The sequence below is a fragment of the Phyllopteryx taeniolatus genome, chromosome 12 (genome assembly GCF_024500385.1).
Source record: "Phyllopteryx taeniolatus isolate TA_2022b chromosome 12, UOR_Ptae_1.2, whole genome shotgun sequence".
In the NCBI taxonomy this organism is placed as follows: domain Eukaryota; kingdom Metazoa; phylum Chordata; class Actinopteri; order Syngnathiformes; family Syngnathidae; genus Phyllopteryx; species Phyllopteryx taeniolatus.
In genome coordinates this window covers 6,991,897-7,009,733 of record NC_084513.1, presented here as the reverse complement: position 1 = coordinate 7,009,733, position 17,837 = coordinate 6,991,897, and the positions used below count along the sequence as shown (strand labels likewise).

Here is a 17,837-nt window from a genome sequence, read left to right as displayed (position 1 = left end):
GCATTCATCACAGTTGTGCGTTTAATGAAGAGCTGGAGGCAAAGCTCACTTTGTGATGTATTATTTATTTGAAGGCGTATCTGCTGTGATATCGACACTGAAGCTTCCATCTATGATTCCTTCATTTCCTGTGGAGGCTTCCACATATCTAAAAGTTAATTTGATTAAAATTTGGGGGTTGCTCTGTTGGGGGTCACCATGGATAAATTATGAACAGCATGTTCTAACCCTAAAAAAGTGGTTGTAAAGTGCTACTGGGTGCACGATTTTGGATTATGTAATTTATATACACTCTCTGGACTTTTATCATGACCAACTACACAGTGTATTGAGAGCCAATACAAGAGCTGTATCAAAAATTATGCCTTAACATAGTTTTGAGGTTATCAATTGAATAAACCAACCCGTTAGTTCTAAATTGAAATAAAAAAAATAAGATATATATATTTTTTAAATGTGTAATTTTTTTTAAATTAGCGTATATTTTATTTTCTGGATGACTTAATATGCAGCGGGTCAGATTGATCAATGAACACTTCGTGATAACTAAGAGCCGTTTCAAATGTAGTTTGACCCTAATTTATTTGCCAGTATAGTGAAAAATCAGTAACAGATCTTAGTGTGATGCAGTGCAGCTGTCCACCTTATTCTTCAATACCTTAATCAAACTCATTACCATTATTAGCTTTGTAAATAATCAAGTGCTGCCTGCACGAGAGAAAAACGCTCTCTATTGCGAACCTGTTATAATGTATATTTCTTTTAAAACTCCCTCTTTTATTGCTAAGGGGACAACAACAATAAACAAGGTACTCTGATTTGTCTTTTCTTTTTGTAATGTGGGAGGCCATCATACCACATTTAAAGAAGCAGTCTTCCAACACATGCAAAAGTAAACTAAGAACTCCTTTTATTCATTTTGCCTCTATTGTCATTATTTTTTTTTTTTCTACACGAGTCCTTTAAAAGTTAATCATGCGAGGTGCAACGTTGGTAAATACATGCAAGGTACTGTAGAGTTTGTTGGCAGGAGGACTGAGGGGGGTTCACACATTGGGGGGGCGGTCACTGAGCGTCATTGTGAATTTACATGTGGATTTGCAAGGAGAATTCAGTTCAGTTCTTGCTGCAGTCGTCTCCCAGACGAACCTGAAACAGGGACGGTTTCATGACATCATCGGTTGACATCTTCAGTGCAGTCGAAAGAAGAAAAAGACAACTACAAGCAGGCAGTCCTTATATACAAAAGAGCTCAGTGGAGAGATCAGAAGAGCAAGTGTCTGTGTGTGTGTGTGTGTGTGTGTGGGGGGGCATTAAAGTGACATCACAGCAGACAAGGGGGGGGGTGTATTGCATGTCACTTTGGTCCAGGATCCTACACTCTTCTGCTATCTTTGAATTTAATTTTTTTTTTTTTACACTTTACATTCAATTCTGGAAGATTCTCAATATTTGAGAAAACATCAATTCTCCATAAAACGTCACAAACAACCGGATACACTGCAGGGAAAGAGTAACGGACAGTACATATGACATCACACGTGCCAGCCGCTAGATACTGAGGTGTCTTACATATACAGTGCATATGTTTTGGTCGGCTACAAAGACAAGTGGGAGGTGTGAGGCAAAAAAGAAGAAAAAAAAACAAAAAAACAAGAGGTTCAAGGGTGGGAAGGTCTGATCTGAACAGAATTCGTCTTTTTAAAATGTTTTTGTATTAAAAAAAACCCTACTAAATCTTTAGGTCATTGGCAATCTTGGAGAGTTACAATATACATAAAAGAAGCCCAAATGATGTATTCAAAATAAATGACATTACAATGAACCCCTGTTTATTCACTCACTTCATTTCGCAAAAAAAACCCCAAAAACAAACAAATAAAAAAACACTATTGCAGTTTGTGTGCTTTCTATAATGCCAGAAGATGGTGCCAAAGTCCGTGCTAATCGTAGTAGTTGGTGTCAAGGAAGTAGTTTAATTGCTACAGCTTCACTGAGAGACTAACATCTTTGTATGTTGGCAGGAGCTATGTTTCTCAGTGGAAGTTCCGGAGACTTTTTGCCAGATTTGCATTCACAATTTTTCATTATTTGCAGCAGCGTTTGGTCTTTATCTCCCATGAATAGCAGGGGTTAACTGTAAATTCAAACATAATGACATGATAATCAGGTTTCCCCCAAAGTAAAAGGAGCAGATTATGAATAAGGAACAATTTTTGGATGGCACACACAAGTGGACATCATCTTTGGTGAAGATTCCAGAGAATGCTTAAAGCAGCCTGAGCACCCACACACACACACACACACATACGATACACACACGCGCGAATACCCATACTTGCGAATATTTCTGCGCGGGAAAGGCGATTCACCTCATTTCCCGGGGACGATTCCCTCATTTACATCTAAATCACAAAGACGTTAAGGGCTGGAATAACATCACTACAAATTACGACCGTCTACCATTTACCCGTAGTGTCGACGTGGACTCTGACGACCATCTACTGACATCACTGTGACGTGACACACAAGATATTGACTTGAATTGATCAGATTAAGTTGGGTACACAAATACAGATAATCCATTTCGCCTTTCCAATCCAAGTCAGCAAAGGCCCGATAATGGGATGTCTGCAACAGATCATCCTGAGCGATTATTCTGTGGTGTAGAATGCGTTAAGAGTAGGTCTAGACCAATTATTGGCCAGGCTGACTATCTGCGCCGATATTCGCCATTTCGACACATACTGGCATCAGTGTTTATTTAATTGTATTATTTTTAAATGGGACAACCAATAATTGATCAATTTAAAACTGGGTAAACTTCAGGAACCATTTATTGAAATGTTGAACTCCCTGCACTTTTTGTTTGAACTTAAAACAAAGATAAGTGAAGGATTAACAATCAATTTATATTGAAATTTTGGAAGGCATTAAAACAAAGTTTTGGAGCTGGTATTACTCAAAATTTTGATGCGAATATTATCCCTTTTACTGGAAATTTATATTGGCTCCAAATATCGATTATTGGCCTCCTTGACTACTAATAATCAGTACAGTATTGGTCTCCATGTTATTCTGAAAAAAAAAACAAAAACAAAAAAAACATTGGTCTGTCCCTATAGTCGACATTGCTCTCAAAATGTCATTGTGGAGTCAGCTAGTCTGTACATCCCCTACACACATACACCCATAAATCCACTGATTGCAAGCCTCCTCACCTAAAACAGATGTCCGTTGCAGTACCAAGAATGACCCATGAGGGGCAGCATGTTGCCACAGGGTATCCATACTACCGGACAATACAAAGAAGAAATAGAAGCAGCTAAGCTAACTACTATTTTCCTTGTCTTTTTAATCGTTCTAACCCTTTAAATTGATGCGGAGTTGCAAAGTCAACTCGTCGATTCATCCCAAGTGTTGCATACTCAAGATCGACAACACACCATACACATAACTATGTCTCCTCCTCCAAACCACATAGTACCACCACTCATCTGTGAGAGGCAGCATGGTGCCGAAAGGCATCCAGACTGCTGGAAAATAAATAGTAGTAGTAGAAGAAGAAACAGAATTAGCTAGGCTAACTTCCTATTTGGCTCTCGATTAAATTCACATCAAACGTGCAGAGGCCGTGACTCAGCCTAACTCAGTGTTGACCACACAAGGATTTGCAATCGTAAAATAAACATGTCTGATGTTTACGATCGTCAGCCCCGATTGTTTTCTGAGCACACCCCACACCACAGGATAATCGGTCAGGATAATCTTTTAGACACATCCAATAATCAGGCCTTTCCTGGCTATGATCAGAAGGGGGAATCGGACTTAAAATCGGCTGAATTATCGGCATGGGTGTACCTGGCCTTACTGTCACTGTAGCATAACCCCCCCGGTACATTGATTTCGAACACGTGGAGGTATTAATTTGCACCAAATAACAATTAACAGCTGACATTAAGCGTCCTTTATTAAAGCTGGGCATACACTGTGCAAATCTGAAACTTGGTCACAGTCTGTCCAAAAAAAAAGAAAAAAAAAGAAAAAGAAATCTTAAACACTTGTTACTGACACCTACAGGACCAAAGTGGAACAATGAGTTCTTGTCAAAATCGTATAACGTATGCCCATCTTAACAAATCAGCTGTTGAACTCTTGAAAAAGTTCATTTAGCTGTAAATGACTTAAGAATTTGGAAGGAAATCATATGTAATTCTCCAAAGTAGAGAAGTGGTTCGGGTTGGTGAGGTTTGAGAATTTTTCTACTATTCGGAGGGGTAACCCCCAAATGTGTCGCTTTTCGAACTAACAACGCCTCACGCTTTGTTGTACTAAATACTCTAGTGTGAACTCCAAAGTGACAACATTTAAAATGACTCACGTAAATAACTAGCATACGATAAATACAACACTATATCGGGCCATTTTGCATAGTGAGTACTTTTTAAATACATTTCACTGACAGTACATATGTACCTTGTACATAAAAATATCGGCCAAGAGCTCAATAGTGCTCAGTTTATTATTATTTTTTTTAAACAAATATCTGCATCAGTATTCTGCCCACCCCTTCCCAAAAAAATAAATCCAGTATCACTTGGGCTCTAGAGTTTTTTTTGTTTTGTTTTAGTATAATCCATAATCTACAAAAAGACCACCGTTAAGAAAACATAAGCGATTTTCCCCCCTCCCCGTAAACCCAAACAACTAACAGCAGAAATGTAGAAAATAGACACAGATTGAAAGCTGCCTGTGTAGAATACGCTGGCATTCACACACACACGCATTCTTTTCTTTCTCTCTTCTCTGCATGCGTTCCGTTCTGCTGTGCGGGTCCGCCATGCAAACACAGCTTAAGATGACAGAAACAAACTTCCCAAAAAGCACCAGCCAAGACCCAGGCTAAGACTACAATGACTGCGAGCAGCTAACAACATCCATTCACGCCAAACACGAACAATAAGGAATGTAAAAGTACACATGAATTACTGTCAACCCCCCCCCCCCCCCCCCCCCCCCAGAATCTACACTTTGTTTCCTACAAAGTAGTGAGCATGTCTCATCAAATATCTAAGATTCAAATAACACATTTCATTACTAATTACTATGAGATTTAATTGCCCAGCACTACATTGCATGTTTAAATGACAACTTTTCTGTATCTTTAGGGTCATTGGCGTCCGCCTGTGCATCGCTCGGGTACGCTAATCTGACTACATGCATTGCCCCAACATAAACTACACTTTCTAAAACAAAACAGAAACATACACTTTCTTTGTCTACGACATAAAAAACATAAATCATGGATCCCAGTTTTAGTTCACGAGGAAGCCCACCATCTGTTAAAAGCAAAAATAAAAAGCACGCAATTTCATGAGGTGAATCCGGTAAGGAGTGACCCTGATGAGGTTTTGTTTTTTTTGTTTTTTTGTGGGGTGGGGTGGTGGAGGAAACTATACACATTTATTTCCACGAGTTAACAGCTGCAAGTGCGTGCAAATATAGGGTGGGGGGCACACGGGTGAGGGGTTTCTGTGGGTGGGCTGCTAACATGGGTCTATCTCTCTGAGGTGGAGGGGGGGCTCTGGGAAGGTTCAGAATCCCTTGGTCCAGTCACTGCCTCAGGAGCCCAGAGTGAACTGGTCTTGCTCGATGGGCTTTTTGACCCAAGCCCCCAGGCCGGCCTTGTGGAAAGCCTTGATGAGCGCCTGCTTGGCCGAGTGGTACTCGGCGGCAGCCTGCTTGGCGTCGTGGTAGGAACCTGGCTTGAGCACCTTGATCCGCAACACGGAAGACAGCTGATGGAGAGAAGGACAGAAGATTGTCAGCAGTGGAGGTGGGAGGGGATGGGACGGGGGGAACTGAATGAAAATGTAGCTGGGTAACAATCGTACTGTACAGTAGATTCCGGTTCCTGTGGGAAACACTTGAGATAGGACAATACATACAGTGCCACCAGAAAGTATTCACGCCCCTTCACTTTTACCAAATTTTACTGTTAGATGTATTCTAAAGATGATTTGGCTATAGTTTTCTTAAAAAAAAAAAAAAAAAAAAAAAAAAGTTGTGCAAATTTTATTGAATATAATAAGTACATAAGTATTCACACCCTTGGCTGAATATTTTGCTGAAGCACCTTTGGCAGCAATCACAACCACATCTGAATTTATCAGTACAGTAAAATCTGTTTCCTCCCTAGTCAGGACGTGTGTTAATTTTTGTGTGAATTCTTGACGGCCAGGTACCTTGGAGTGTAAGCGCACCCAGCGGCTGTAGAGGGCGTGCTTGCAGAGGCGTGAAGCTCGGCCCATGTCGTCCTTGCCGGTGGTGGCGTTGATCACCTCCAAGCCCTGGTCGCCCACAGTCCAGTTGACGCTGAAGTTGGGTGCTTTGCCTGGCTGTCTGGCCTCTGCGTTGCTTATGCCTAGGAAAACAAACAAACAGGGAGGGGAGCAATGAGTACAGAAAACACACGCTACTAAGATAGGTAATGTTCACACAAGCTCTTCTCCACAGGTGTACTAGGAATTGTATTATTTACAATAAATACAATTGTTATGTTACAGCCTTAATCCAAAATTGATGAAATTATTTTATTCCTCTCAATTCTACTGACAAAAACTCAAAGACAAAGTCAATTAGTTTTTCCTTTTTTTTTTTTTTTTTTGTAAAAATCTAATCTTGCTGTGAATACTTTCCGGATGCTCTCAGTTAATTCAGAAAATATTCACAGGTTTTTACTTAATAATTTTGAGGCGACATTTATACTTAATCGATTTTGGAATCAGGCTGTACCATAACAAAATGTTTTCATTTTTGTATTCATTGCATAGATTTTCCTTTTCTAATGTTTCAATATTGGTATTGTTCCAAACTCGAGATTTACGAGGTCAGTTTGTACGCATAGCTTTCCTGCGTTCCAGCCTTGAGACCCACAAAAGCACATACCCAGGTGTCTGGTTGTTATGCCAACACATCCCTTACATCAGTGATTTTCAATGTTTAAATGAATGTTAGGTACACTTTTTACTGTGTTAATATTCAAACCGTGTTCAATTGTTATGGCATAAAATATTGCTCAAACAAAAATGTAAAGCAGCAGTCCTGGCCCACACAGCCATTGTAAAGGTTGACGTATTGCGCAATATGCACTTGTTGTTCAAATTCCAGAAGAACAAGGTAAATGTCAGCTCAGGGGAGCCGTCTATTTGAGATTCATGCAGAAGCTGTCTAAATACCAAACATTAACAAGGTGAGTGCTCAAAAACCATGAAATATGAATACAGCCACAGGATTGCTTCTCATTGGAAAAAAAGTCCCATCCATTTTTCTCACCGCTGAGCAGAGGTCTGTTGAGCGTGAACTGCTGGGGGAGGTCCTCGATATCGGCGATGCGCTGGTACATGGCTCTAGAGAGGTGGTCGGCGTGGTAGAGGCTTCCGAGGATGATGCTGGAGAAGTAGATGGGCTCTGTGAAGTAACTCATCATGGAACCCTGGATGCCCACCACGTTCCACCTGCACAACAGCAACACAGGCAATATCAACTTGGGGTTGTGGTGTTCAAGTGCTCATACAAATGCATAGATTTTTAGTAGGAAATTGCATCAAACAATTGGAGCCACTGTGCACAAACTCAAACAGTTATTTTAAACAATTTTGCTAATTTTTTTTGCTGCTCTTTCTGGTGTCTGTGCATTGCCCACCAGGGGGCAGTATAATAGAGACAGAGACAAACAACAAAGGAGAGTTTCACAACTGAATCAGGAACCAGGAAGTCATTTTTCCCAGCGGATGAAGCATATATGCCTGTGAGTATTGTTACATTGTCTGGCTACTAGTGTTAGGAAGATTACTTTGGTAATGTAGCTGCTTACAATTACAAGTTACCCTGTTGAAAATGTAATAGCAGTGTACCTACAATTACTTTCGAAGTAGTATAACTAATTAGATTTGACTACCTTTTGATTACTTTTCTTAATTTTGAATGAATGCATCAAACGGACTCTTGGATATTTTCTCGAAAAAAGTGGATTCAAACCATAGAAACCTTTTCAAAATCTCAAACAAACTAAACGATTGCAAAACAAGATGGCGATTCAAGGTTATATTTGGAAAAAAACATGTTATGTTTGAGACTATAGCAGAATGGTACATGACCAGAGAGCCAATCAAAAGCATCTGCTTCAGAAGGTGGAAGTGAGCTGTAATAGTCTGAGCTTTTTCTCCTATTTTTTAAATGTATCTAAAATTACAATCATCGAAATTTTCAAAAGCAACTAATTTAATTATGCATTTTAGTAAGTAACTATCCATCCATTTTCTGTACCGCTTTATCCTTACAAGGGTCACGGGTGTGCTGGAGCCTATCCCAGCTATCTTCGGGTTAGAGGCGGGGTACACCCGGAATTGGTCGCCAGCCAATCGTAGGGCACATATAAACAAACAACCATTCGCACCCACATTCACACCTACGGGCAATGTAGAGTCTTCAATCAACCTATTGGCCGGGATTTGCACCCCGGTCCTCAGAACTGTGAGGCAGATGTGCTAACCAGTTGTTCACCGTGCCCATTACATAATCTCATTACATGTAATTTGTTACTCCCCAACACTACTGGCTGCATGTGTTGCATCACTGTTTATTTTTAAATATCCATTGCCTAAAGGGGTATAACACAGTAATGCCGATACTATTTGTTAGCCCGTATAAGGCATTTCACATCGTTTGTTATCAAAACAGGCTTTATTAAGGCAAAGTTATGTAGCTTTTTTTAAACATACAACTTTCTCTTTGTTTTATGTTTAGTTTGACCGTAAATCTCAACTAGGAGTGGCAAAAAACAGCTCGAAGCCTCATTTTTGAACAACTATTCAGTAATTCTATGTGCTTTTTAATGTGAAAGGAATTGAGTCACTACCACCACCATACAGCACTCCTATCAGGTTTTTGCTCGCAAGTAAAAAAAAAATATATAAATTGTCCTAACAACAACTTGTATCCTGAAAAACTTGTGAATTGGGACACTTGTATCTCAAGGCATCTCTGTAGTTGGGTCTCTGGAGTGACAAACGTTAAGCAGCGCTGCAGTATTGACAGCTAAGTGTCAGCCGAAGGTGTTACCAGCGTTCGCTTCTGATAAGCAGCACGTACACATGCTGTTGACATGGGGATGGGCGGTGTTTGTGTTTGGTGATTCAGTGATCCATTACACAAGTAGACAAAATGCCATTTGGTGGCTTGGTGATGAAGTGCTTCCTCCATGAGTGAAAATACAATCAAATCTCTATGTAGGGTATGTGATTAAATTAGCAAGTGGTTGATTTGCTGTAATTCTTTATCCAGTGTGTATTTTGACTAAAGGACTTTTGAGACATTTTATTAAGACATTTGGGAACTGTTTAAAATTGTGAAGAAATACCGCATTTCTGCTTTCACAGAAAATAATGGGTTCACTTCTAATTACAGAGCAAAACTTGAGCCTACCATAATGGCTGCGAGAACACTTTTTTTGTCCAATTCTATGACCGTTGTCAAGTTTGAGGTTATAAAGTGGAGAGAAGACACAAATGTATTCCGTTGATGGTTGTTGAATGGCAAGGCATGTAAGATAAATGAGGATATAATGCCACAAGCTAACGCAATGTACCACACACAATCCTACTGAGGGATCCAATTTCTTTCTTTTTTTGTGTGCCAAATTCTCCTTTATTTCTGTGCTGTATCATTAGCTATCGCTCCCTAGTCATTTTCCCATTGACATGCTCTGTGAAGCATCACACTCCCACCTCACTTGGAGGGAGAAAAGTGTGTGTGCGTGCCTGTGGACTAAAATGTGTGGGGAAAAAAAAATGACAGTTACTTGCACGGTTTTAAGAACATGGCTCTGTCCCCTATATAGTAGGGGTAATAACTACAACCCCAATCCCAATGAAGTTGGGACGTTGTGTTAAACAAATAAAAACAGAATACAATGATTTGCAAATCATGTTTTTGGAAATAGTGGATGTCGTGTCCTCGGGGCCAAAGAGGAAAAGAATCATCCGGACTGTTATGGATGCAAAGTTCAAAAGCCAGCATCTGTGATGGTACAGGGCTGTGTCAGTGCCAATGGCATGGGTAACTTACACATCTGCACGTTACAACAGCGTGGGTCCGTAGTAAAAGAGTGTGGGTATTAGACTGGGCTGCCTGCAGGCACATAATGAAGCATAAAATAAGACAACGGAGACTCCGGACTGTTGAACAGCTGAAGCTGTACATCAAGCAAGAATGGGAAAGAATTCCACCTACAAAGCTTCAACAATTAGTGTCCTCAGTTTCCCAAAGTTGTTAAAAGAAAAGGTGATGTGTAACAGTGGTAAACATGACCCTGTCCCTGCTTTTTTGGAATGTGTTGCAGCCATAAAATACTAAGTTAATGATTATTTGCTAAAAACAATAAAGTTTATCAGTTTGAACATTAAATATCTTGTCTATGTAGTGTATTCAATTAAATATAGGTTGAACATGATTTGCAAATCATTGTATTCTGTTTTTATTTATGTTTAACACAACGTCCCAATTTCATTGGAATTGGGGTCGTATTGGGTGTGGATCAACTTGACTGACCTGCACATCAAGTCCTGACATCAAGCTGATGAACACCTTTTGGATGAATTAGAGTGCAGACTGAGAGAGCCAGGCCTTCTTGTCAAACATCAATGTGTGACCTATCAAATAAGCTTCTGGTAAAAAAATTCCCGACACACACTTCTAAACCTTGTGGAAAGCATTTCATGAAGTAAAGCTGTTTTAGTGGTAAAGGGTGGACCAATGTCATATTAAAACCCTATTGATTAAGAAGGGGATGTCATTTCAGATCATATGTGAGTCGAGGCAGGTGAACGAACAGGCAATATAGTGTATGAACTTAAGTGACATCCCATTCCCAATCATCCATCCATCCATCCATTTTCTGAGCCGCTTATCCTCACAAGGGTCGCGGGAGTGCTTGAGCCTATCCCAGCTATCATCGGGCAGGAGGCGGGGTACACCCTGAACAGGTTGCCAGCCACTCGCAGGGTATACAAACAAACAACCATTCACACTCACATCCACACCTAGGGGTAAGTTAGAGACTTCAATTAACCTACCATGCATGTTTTTGGGATGTGGGAGGAAACCCGAGTGCCTAGAGAAAAAGAAAACCCACGCAGGCACGGGGAGAACATGCAAACTCCACACACACGGTCCACAGAACTGTGTGTGAGGCAGACACTCTAACCAGTCGACCACCGTGTTGCCCATTCCCAATCAATAAGGTTCAATAAGATGTCGGCTATAACAGCTTCAACTGTTCTGGGAAGGCTGTCCAAAAGGTTTAGGAGTGTGTTCATGGGTATTTTTGACCATTCTTTCAGAAGCGCATCTGTGAGGTCACACTCTGATGTTGGAAGAGAAGGTCTGGCTCTCAGTCTCCGCTCTAATTCATCCCAAATGTGTTTTATTGGGTTGAAGTTAGAACTCTGTGCAGGCCACTCCAGGTCATCCACACCAGACTCTGTCATCTATGTCTTTATGCATCTTGCTTTGTGCACAGTCATGTTCGAAGAGGAAGGGGCGAGCGCCAAACTGTTCCCACAAAGCTAGGAGCATGGAATTGTCCAAAATCTCTTGGTATGCTAGAGCATTCAGAGTTCCTTTCACTGGAACTAAGGGGCCAAGCCCAGCTCCTGAAAAACAACCCCACACCATCATCCCCCATCCACCAAACTTTAAACAATTCAGTCAGATATGTACCGTTCTCCTGACAAACACCAAACCCAGATTCGTCCATCAGATTGCCAGATGGAGAGGTGTGATTCGTCACTCCAGAGAACACAATTCCACTGCTCTATAGAGTCCGGTGGCGGAGTGCTTTACACCACTGCATCCGACTCTTTGCAGTGATGTAGGGCTTGGATGCAGCTGCTCGGCCATGGAAACGCATTCCATGACGGTCTCTGTGCATTGTTCTTGAGCTAATCTGAAGGCCACACAAAGTTTGGAGATCTATAGCGATTGACTCGGCAGAAAGTTGGCAACCTCTTCGCACTACGCGCCTCAGCATCCGCTGACCCCACTCTGTTGCTGTCATTCCCAAACGCTTCCACGTTCTTATAATACAGCCAACAGTCGACCGTGTAATATTTAGGAGCGAGGAAATTTCATATGTTCAATTATTGCACAGGTAGCATCCTATCACAGTTCCATGCTTGAATTCACTGAGCTCCTGAGAGCAACCCATTCTTTCACAAATGTTTGTAAAAACAGTCTGCATGCCTAGGTGCTTTATTTTACACACCTGTGGCCATCAAAAGAAAATAAGAAAAGACAAAAAAAAGTGATTGGAACATTTTATTCCAATTATTTGGATGGGTAAGCAAATACTTTTGGCCATATAGTGCATCAAATAATACATTAACTTAAAAGGTTGAGTTAGCTGAAAATTCTTATTATTATTGTATTTTTTTAAGAGCGTCAGTAATGAGCAACACTAATCTCTCCTACATACAATACGTCATCAGTCTCAATTGGTTAAGCTACTCTGAACTTTGAGATGCGGAGGAAACGCAAACCAAACGCGCCACAGGAACCTATTGCTACCAGAAACTCAAAAGTTCCTGCGCTTGGTGGTGGAAAAGGGGCTAATGCATATTGAACACAAACGGTGCAGCAACACAGGTGCACATACAAAAACAATAGTCACAGGCATATATTCTTTATCCTCTGCGAAAAATGACTAAAATGAATGCAGCTTTCTAAGTCACTTAGTTGTGAAACCTCTTCGTGTATTATGCATGTCTGTTTTATATTACTCTCTGGTGGCCAAGACGCTCAACATCACGACCACATTAAAGTATGAAGTCGTGATGATCAATGGGAAAAGATGACTTGAGATATGAGTGTTGTGAGTTACAAGTGTGGCCAAGCAATAAATTACTCGTAACTCGTAAATCAAGGCACCACTGTATGATGAACTTAAAAGAGATTCTTCGCCCAACTGCAAATGGCGTTGTGTCATCTGAGGAACTACTCAATTGCTACTCATTAACTTAAGTGTTGTTTTCTTAATACCACAGTGTTGCAAGTTTGTTTTACCCTCCACTGACTTAGATCCCTCCACTTTCGACAAGGGCAACAGAAAAAAGTGAAATCGATACCACTAGTCCGACAAGCTGAAAGAGTAACAGCGTTGCCCAGTCACGTTGTGCAAAAGGCCGCTAACACAGCAGACACGTCCTTCATCAAGCGCACACTTGGCGTCCAATCATTCGGTGCACTGATGCAAAGTATTACTAACGTGGAAGGCAAAGAACGATGAGGAGGGAGGCTCGTGGAGAAGAGTTATGGAGAACTTTTATTGTTTGCTTGATAGCACGCAGCATCCCCTCATCATGAGGCTGGCACACTGTTGCCTTGAACACGGACACAGACTAAAGACGCTATGATGGGCACGCGAATATACGGGAAGGACAGGTCAGTCCATCAACGTGGTCGTCCCTGACACCCCATGAAGAAAATGACAGACTTGGGATAATTTAGAGGCCTGGCCAGACAAGGAATGCCCGACGTGTGTGTGCACAAAATGCACAGATAAATTGATTATGATTCAGTTACTGGTTTAGTCACGAACATATCTGAAAATAATGCCTGGATCAGACTACAAATTTGGTCTTTCACGATTGCACTCTCAAGACTACTGCCATAAAATCTTGCCGTAACTTGGACACTCACTGGCAACACTACACGACATTTACCGTATTTTCACGACCATAAGGCGCACTTAAAAGTCTTAAATTTTCTCCAAAATGGACGGGGCGCCTTATAATACGGCACGACTTATGTGTGCACCGAGTTCCAAAATCTGTAAATGTTGTGTGACTTCAATGAGCGCTCCGCTTGACTGACTGGGAGCATTTCCTACTTACATGCTGCTTATATAGAGGAAAGGTGGACGTGACTGAGGACAGCATGTGGACGTAAAGGGGGAAGGGTGCGCGTGACAGAGGACGCTAAAGGCACGCCCCCAGTAGGTATATAGCGCCGATATGTGCATTGTGCAAAACAACATCGGTTTGGCTAAGGACCCCCGAAAATGGCACCTACAAAGAGACACGCTTACGAAGCACAGTTTAAACTGCAAGCTATCAGTTACGTGGAGGAACATCGGAATCGAGAAGCCGCGAGAGAATTCAAGATCAACGAATCCATGGTTCGCAAGTGAAGGAAGCAGGAAAACGAGCTTCGCCAAGTCAAGAAGACGAAGCTGAGTTTCCGCGGAAACAAGGCGAGGTAGCCCAAGTTGGAAGACCAACTCGAGCAATGGATTAATGATCAAAGAACAGCCGGGAGAAGCGTCTCTACAGTCACCATTCGACTGAGGGCAATAACTCGGAGCTTGCCATCATTCCGGGAGTCTTGACGAACGAATTCCAACCGCTGGACATCGGTGTAAACAGGGCGTTCGAAGTGAAGTTGCTAGCCGCGTGGAAGCGATGGATGACAGATGGCGAACACAGCTTTACTAAGACTGGGAGGTAGCGCCGGGCGAGTTAGGCCACAATTTGTGAATGGATTGTGGATGCTTGGGCTAACGTGTCTGCTTGCACTGTTGTTCGAGCTTTCGTAAAAGCCGGCATCATTTCTGAGTAGCCGCACGTCAACGAGACTGACTCCGACTGCCTCTTTTACTCTCCTCTTTCATTTTCATCATTCATAGACTCCTCAAAGTATTCTTTCTATCCATCCAGCAGACTACTGGTAACAGTCAACACATTTCCATCTCTATCCTTAATCACACTAACCTCCTGCACATTCTTCCCATCTCTATCCATCTACCTGACCAACCAGTATAGATCTCTCTCTCCTTCTTTAGTGTCCAACCTGGCACCTCTTGTTTGGCCTTTGCCACCTCCATCTTCGCCCTATGTTGCATCTTCATCTATTCTTGTCTCCTCTCCTCGGTCCTCTCAGTTTCCCACTTCTTTTTAGCTCAACTCTTTCCTTGTATGACTTCCTGTACTTAGAGGTTACCCCAGCAAGACTATTTCTTCCCTTTCCTACCAGAAGATACACCAAGTACTCTCCTGCCTGTCTCTCTAATCTCCTTAGCTGTAGTGATCCAGTCTTCTGGAAGCTCCTCCTGTCCACCGACAGCCTGTTTCACCTTTTCTCGAAAAGCTGCACAACACTCTTCCTTTCTCATCTTACACTACAGGGTTCTCTGCTCGGCCTTTTGTCTTCTTAATCTTCCAACCCACCACCAGATAATAAGAATAAGAATAATCTTTATTCTCATGAACATGCATGCACACAAAATTAGTTCTCTGCATTTTACCCATCACAGTGAACACACATATTTGTTAGTGGAACACACTGGAGCAGGGGGCAGCTGAAGCGCCCAGGGAGCAGTTCGGGGTATCAGTGTCTTGCTGAAGGACAACACAGCCGTGAGTCCGGGGGATGTTGGTGGATGATCCGGTCGGGGTCTTAAACCCCACTGTGGCAGGCGATGATCTTAACCATTGGGCCACGGCTGCCCAGAGTCATCTTACACATGACCATCCTATGCTATCCAGCCACAATCTCCCCTACCACTACCATACAGTCAGTAACCATCTTCAGATTATATCGTCTGCACAAGATGTAATCAACCTAACGTGCTTCTACCTCCGCTCTTCTAGGTCACACCCTATGTTCCTGCCTCTTCTGGAAGAAAGTGTTCACTACAGCCATTGTCATCCTTTTTGCAAAGTCTACCACCATCTGTCCCTCCAAGTTGGATTGTGAAGAAGACTTTGAGTGAAGAAATATACAGGCCATACCACAAGATGCAAACCACTCATCAGAAAAAAGAATCGGACGGGCAGATTGGATTTTGGAAAGAAGTACAGAGATGAGCCACAAAAGTTTTGGAACAAAGTTTTATGGACTGATGAGACCAAGATTAACCTCTACCAAAGTGATGGAAAGGCCAAAGTATGGAGAAAGAAATGATCTGCTTATGATCCAAAACAGACAAGCTCATCTGTGAAGCATGGTGGAGGTAATGTCACGGCTTGGGCTTGCATGGCTGCTTCTGGAACGGGCTCACTCGTCTTTATTGATGATGTAACCCATGAAGTCTACAATACCATTTTGTCTTGCAATTTACAGAAAAATGCATCCTAACTAATCGGGAGAAGCTTCATCATGCAACAAGACAATAACCCAAAACACACTGCCAACACAACAAAGAAGTTCATCAGGGGGGAAAAAGTGGAACGTCTTAGACTGGCTAAGTCAGGAAAGAAAAAAAAATCGATTAAAATCAGAAATCTGATGTATGCAAAAAAGAAAAAAAACCAAAAAACATTTGTTTTGTCTGAACCTTAGGTTCAGAAGGAAAGAAGGAAGAACTGTTATGTGTTGTAGCCTCGAGACCACATACCAGGTGTCTAGTTGTTATGCCAACCGATAGCTTTCAAAGGGACTGTTTTGGTGCTATGAACATTCAAGTTACAGTTTACGTAGCTTTAATATGCCTCACATCGCCTTAATACAGAATATATAACTCTAATATGGACATGCAGCCTTACAGGGGATCCTCTGTTTTACAACATAACCCTGTCCTCTACCTGACACAGGAATGAGAGCGTTTAATTTGAACCAAGAATGAAAATGACCTGGCAATCTTGTCGCTGCAAGACATGGTAAGTAGCCTCTCTCCCTGGAGAACCCCATCCCAGGTTTGGATGGTGTTACTGGACCTCACAGGTATAGTGCCCTCCCCGGATTCGATCTTGGTCCGAAGCTGACCCCTTGCTTTTCGATTGGGGTGTCTGTCTCCTTGGTCTGAAGATGTAAAGCGAGAAGAGGGAAAAGGTTGGAAGCTAAAAGAAGAAATGAACAGACCTACTGCCTCTTTCCTTCTGGCCTGCAGACTTAAAAAAAATAATCCATGTGCTTGTTCTTCTCAATCGAGTCTAATTTGTACATGAGATCAGGCTTTAGCCAGGTTTACGATTCATTGATAAAGCCTGAACCTGCGCCTAACAAAATGAAGGTGTTATTCCAGCTTACACAAAAATCATCACAGTGATGTAACTACAGGTGGCATGTAAACAGATGAGACGGTTAACTTGAGACGTCTTTAGTTGAGCACGCTAGCGCCTCCTTCGAGGATAATGTGTTGAGTCATGCTTTTAAAATGTGCTCAGCTATTTGCTGACATCTATCCTGCTCGATTCTCCACTTTATTATAAGTTGTTTCTTTGTTGTTGCTTTATTCACGTATCATCTGCTAGGCAAACGGAAAACCTTTTGTGTTTACATGCTTGTGACCAATAAGAGAAGAGATCCATGTCTCACACACAGTTCAGGAATTGCATACATGAAAATTAATTTTGGTTGCAGCTGCTTACAATTGTGTGAAAAAAATGCAAAATATACAAGAAAATGTGTTTACATTTCTTTGAGCAATATCGTGAAAATAATTATCATTTTGGTAAATATATTATATTTTCATACTGTTTCATTAGACATCTCATAATTCAAACTTCTTCAAAAAGCTGTTTTTGCAAAGAAATTCCTTTTTTTTTTTTTTTTTTTTTTAATGAAAGCATCTCCTTGACAGCTATGAACTGTCCAATTAAATTAGCTCAGTCACAAGACATGAAACGGCACCAATTGGTTTGTGATAGCAGCAACAGTGCTAAGGGTGAACTGAGCTGCACTAATGGTGGAAAACTGACAACCAATTAGAAAACATCTGCTTGCACATGAAAACGACAACTTCCACTGACTCGTGGTTAGCTGGCTCGTCAACGGGAACG

The 17,837-nt window shown here is 41.6% G+C and overlaps 1 protein-coding gene across 4 annotated transcripts in view; it reads right to left on the bottom strand.

Moving 5' to 3' along the window:
* Positions 1-893: 893 nt before the first annotated feature.
* adarb1b (adenosine deaminase RNA specific B1b) overlaps positions 894-17,837 on the bottom strand; it is a 160,047-nt gene continuing 143,103 nt past the window's right edge. For all 4 annotated transcript variants that reach the window (XM_061791418.1, XM_061791419.1, XM_061791417.1 and 1 more), the window contains 4 exons: positions 16,689-16,857; positions 7,336-7,517; positions 6,246-6,424; positions 894-5,798 (listed from right to left, as the gene is read on the bottom strand). In XM_061791418.1, the coding sequence (XP_061647402.1) occupies positions 5,622-5,798; positions 6,246-6,424; positions 7,336-7,517; positions 16,689-16,857 (707 nt within the window). In that variant the 3' untranslated portion in view covers positions 894-5,621. The remainder of the gene's footprint in view (positions 5,799-6,245; positions 6,425-7,335; positions 7,518-16,688; positions 16,858-17,837) is intronic.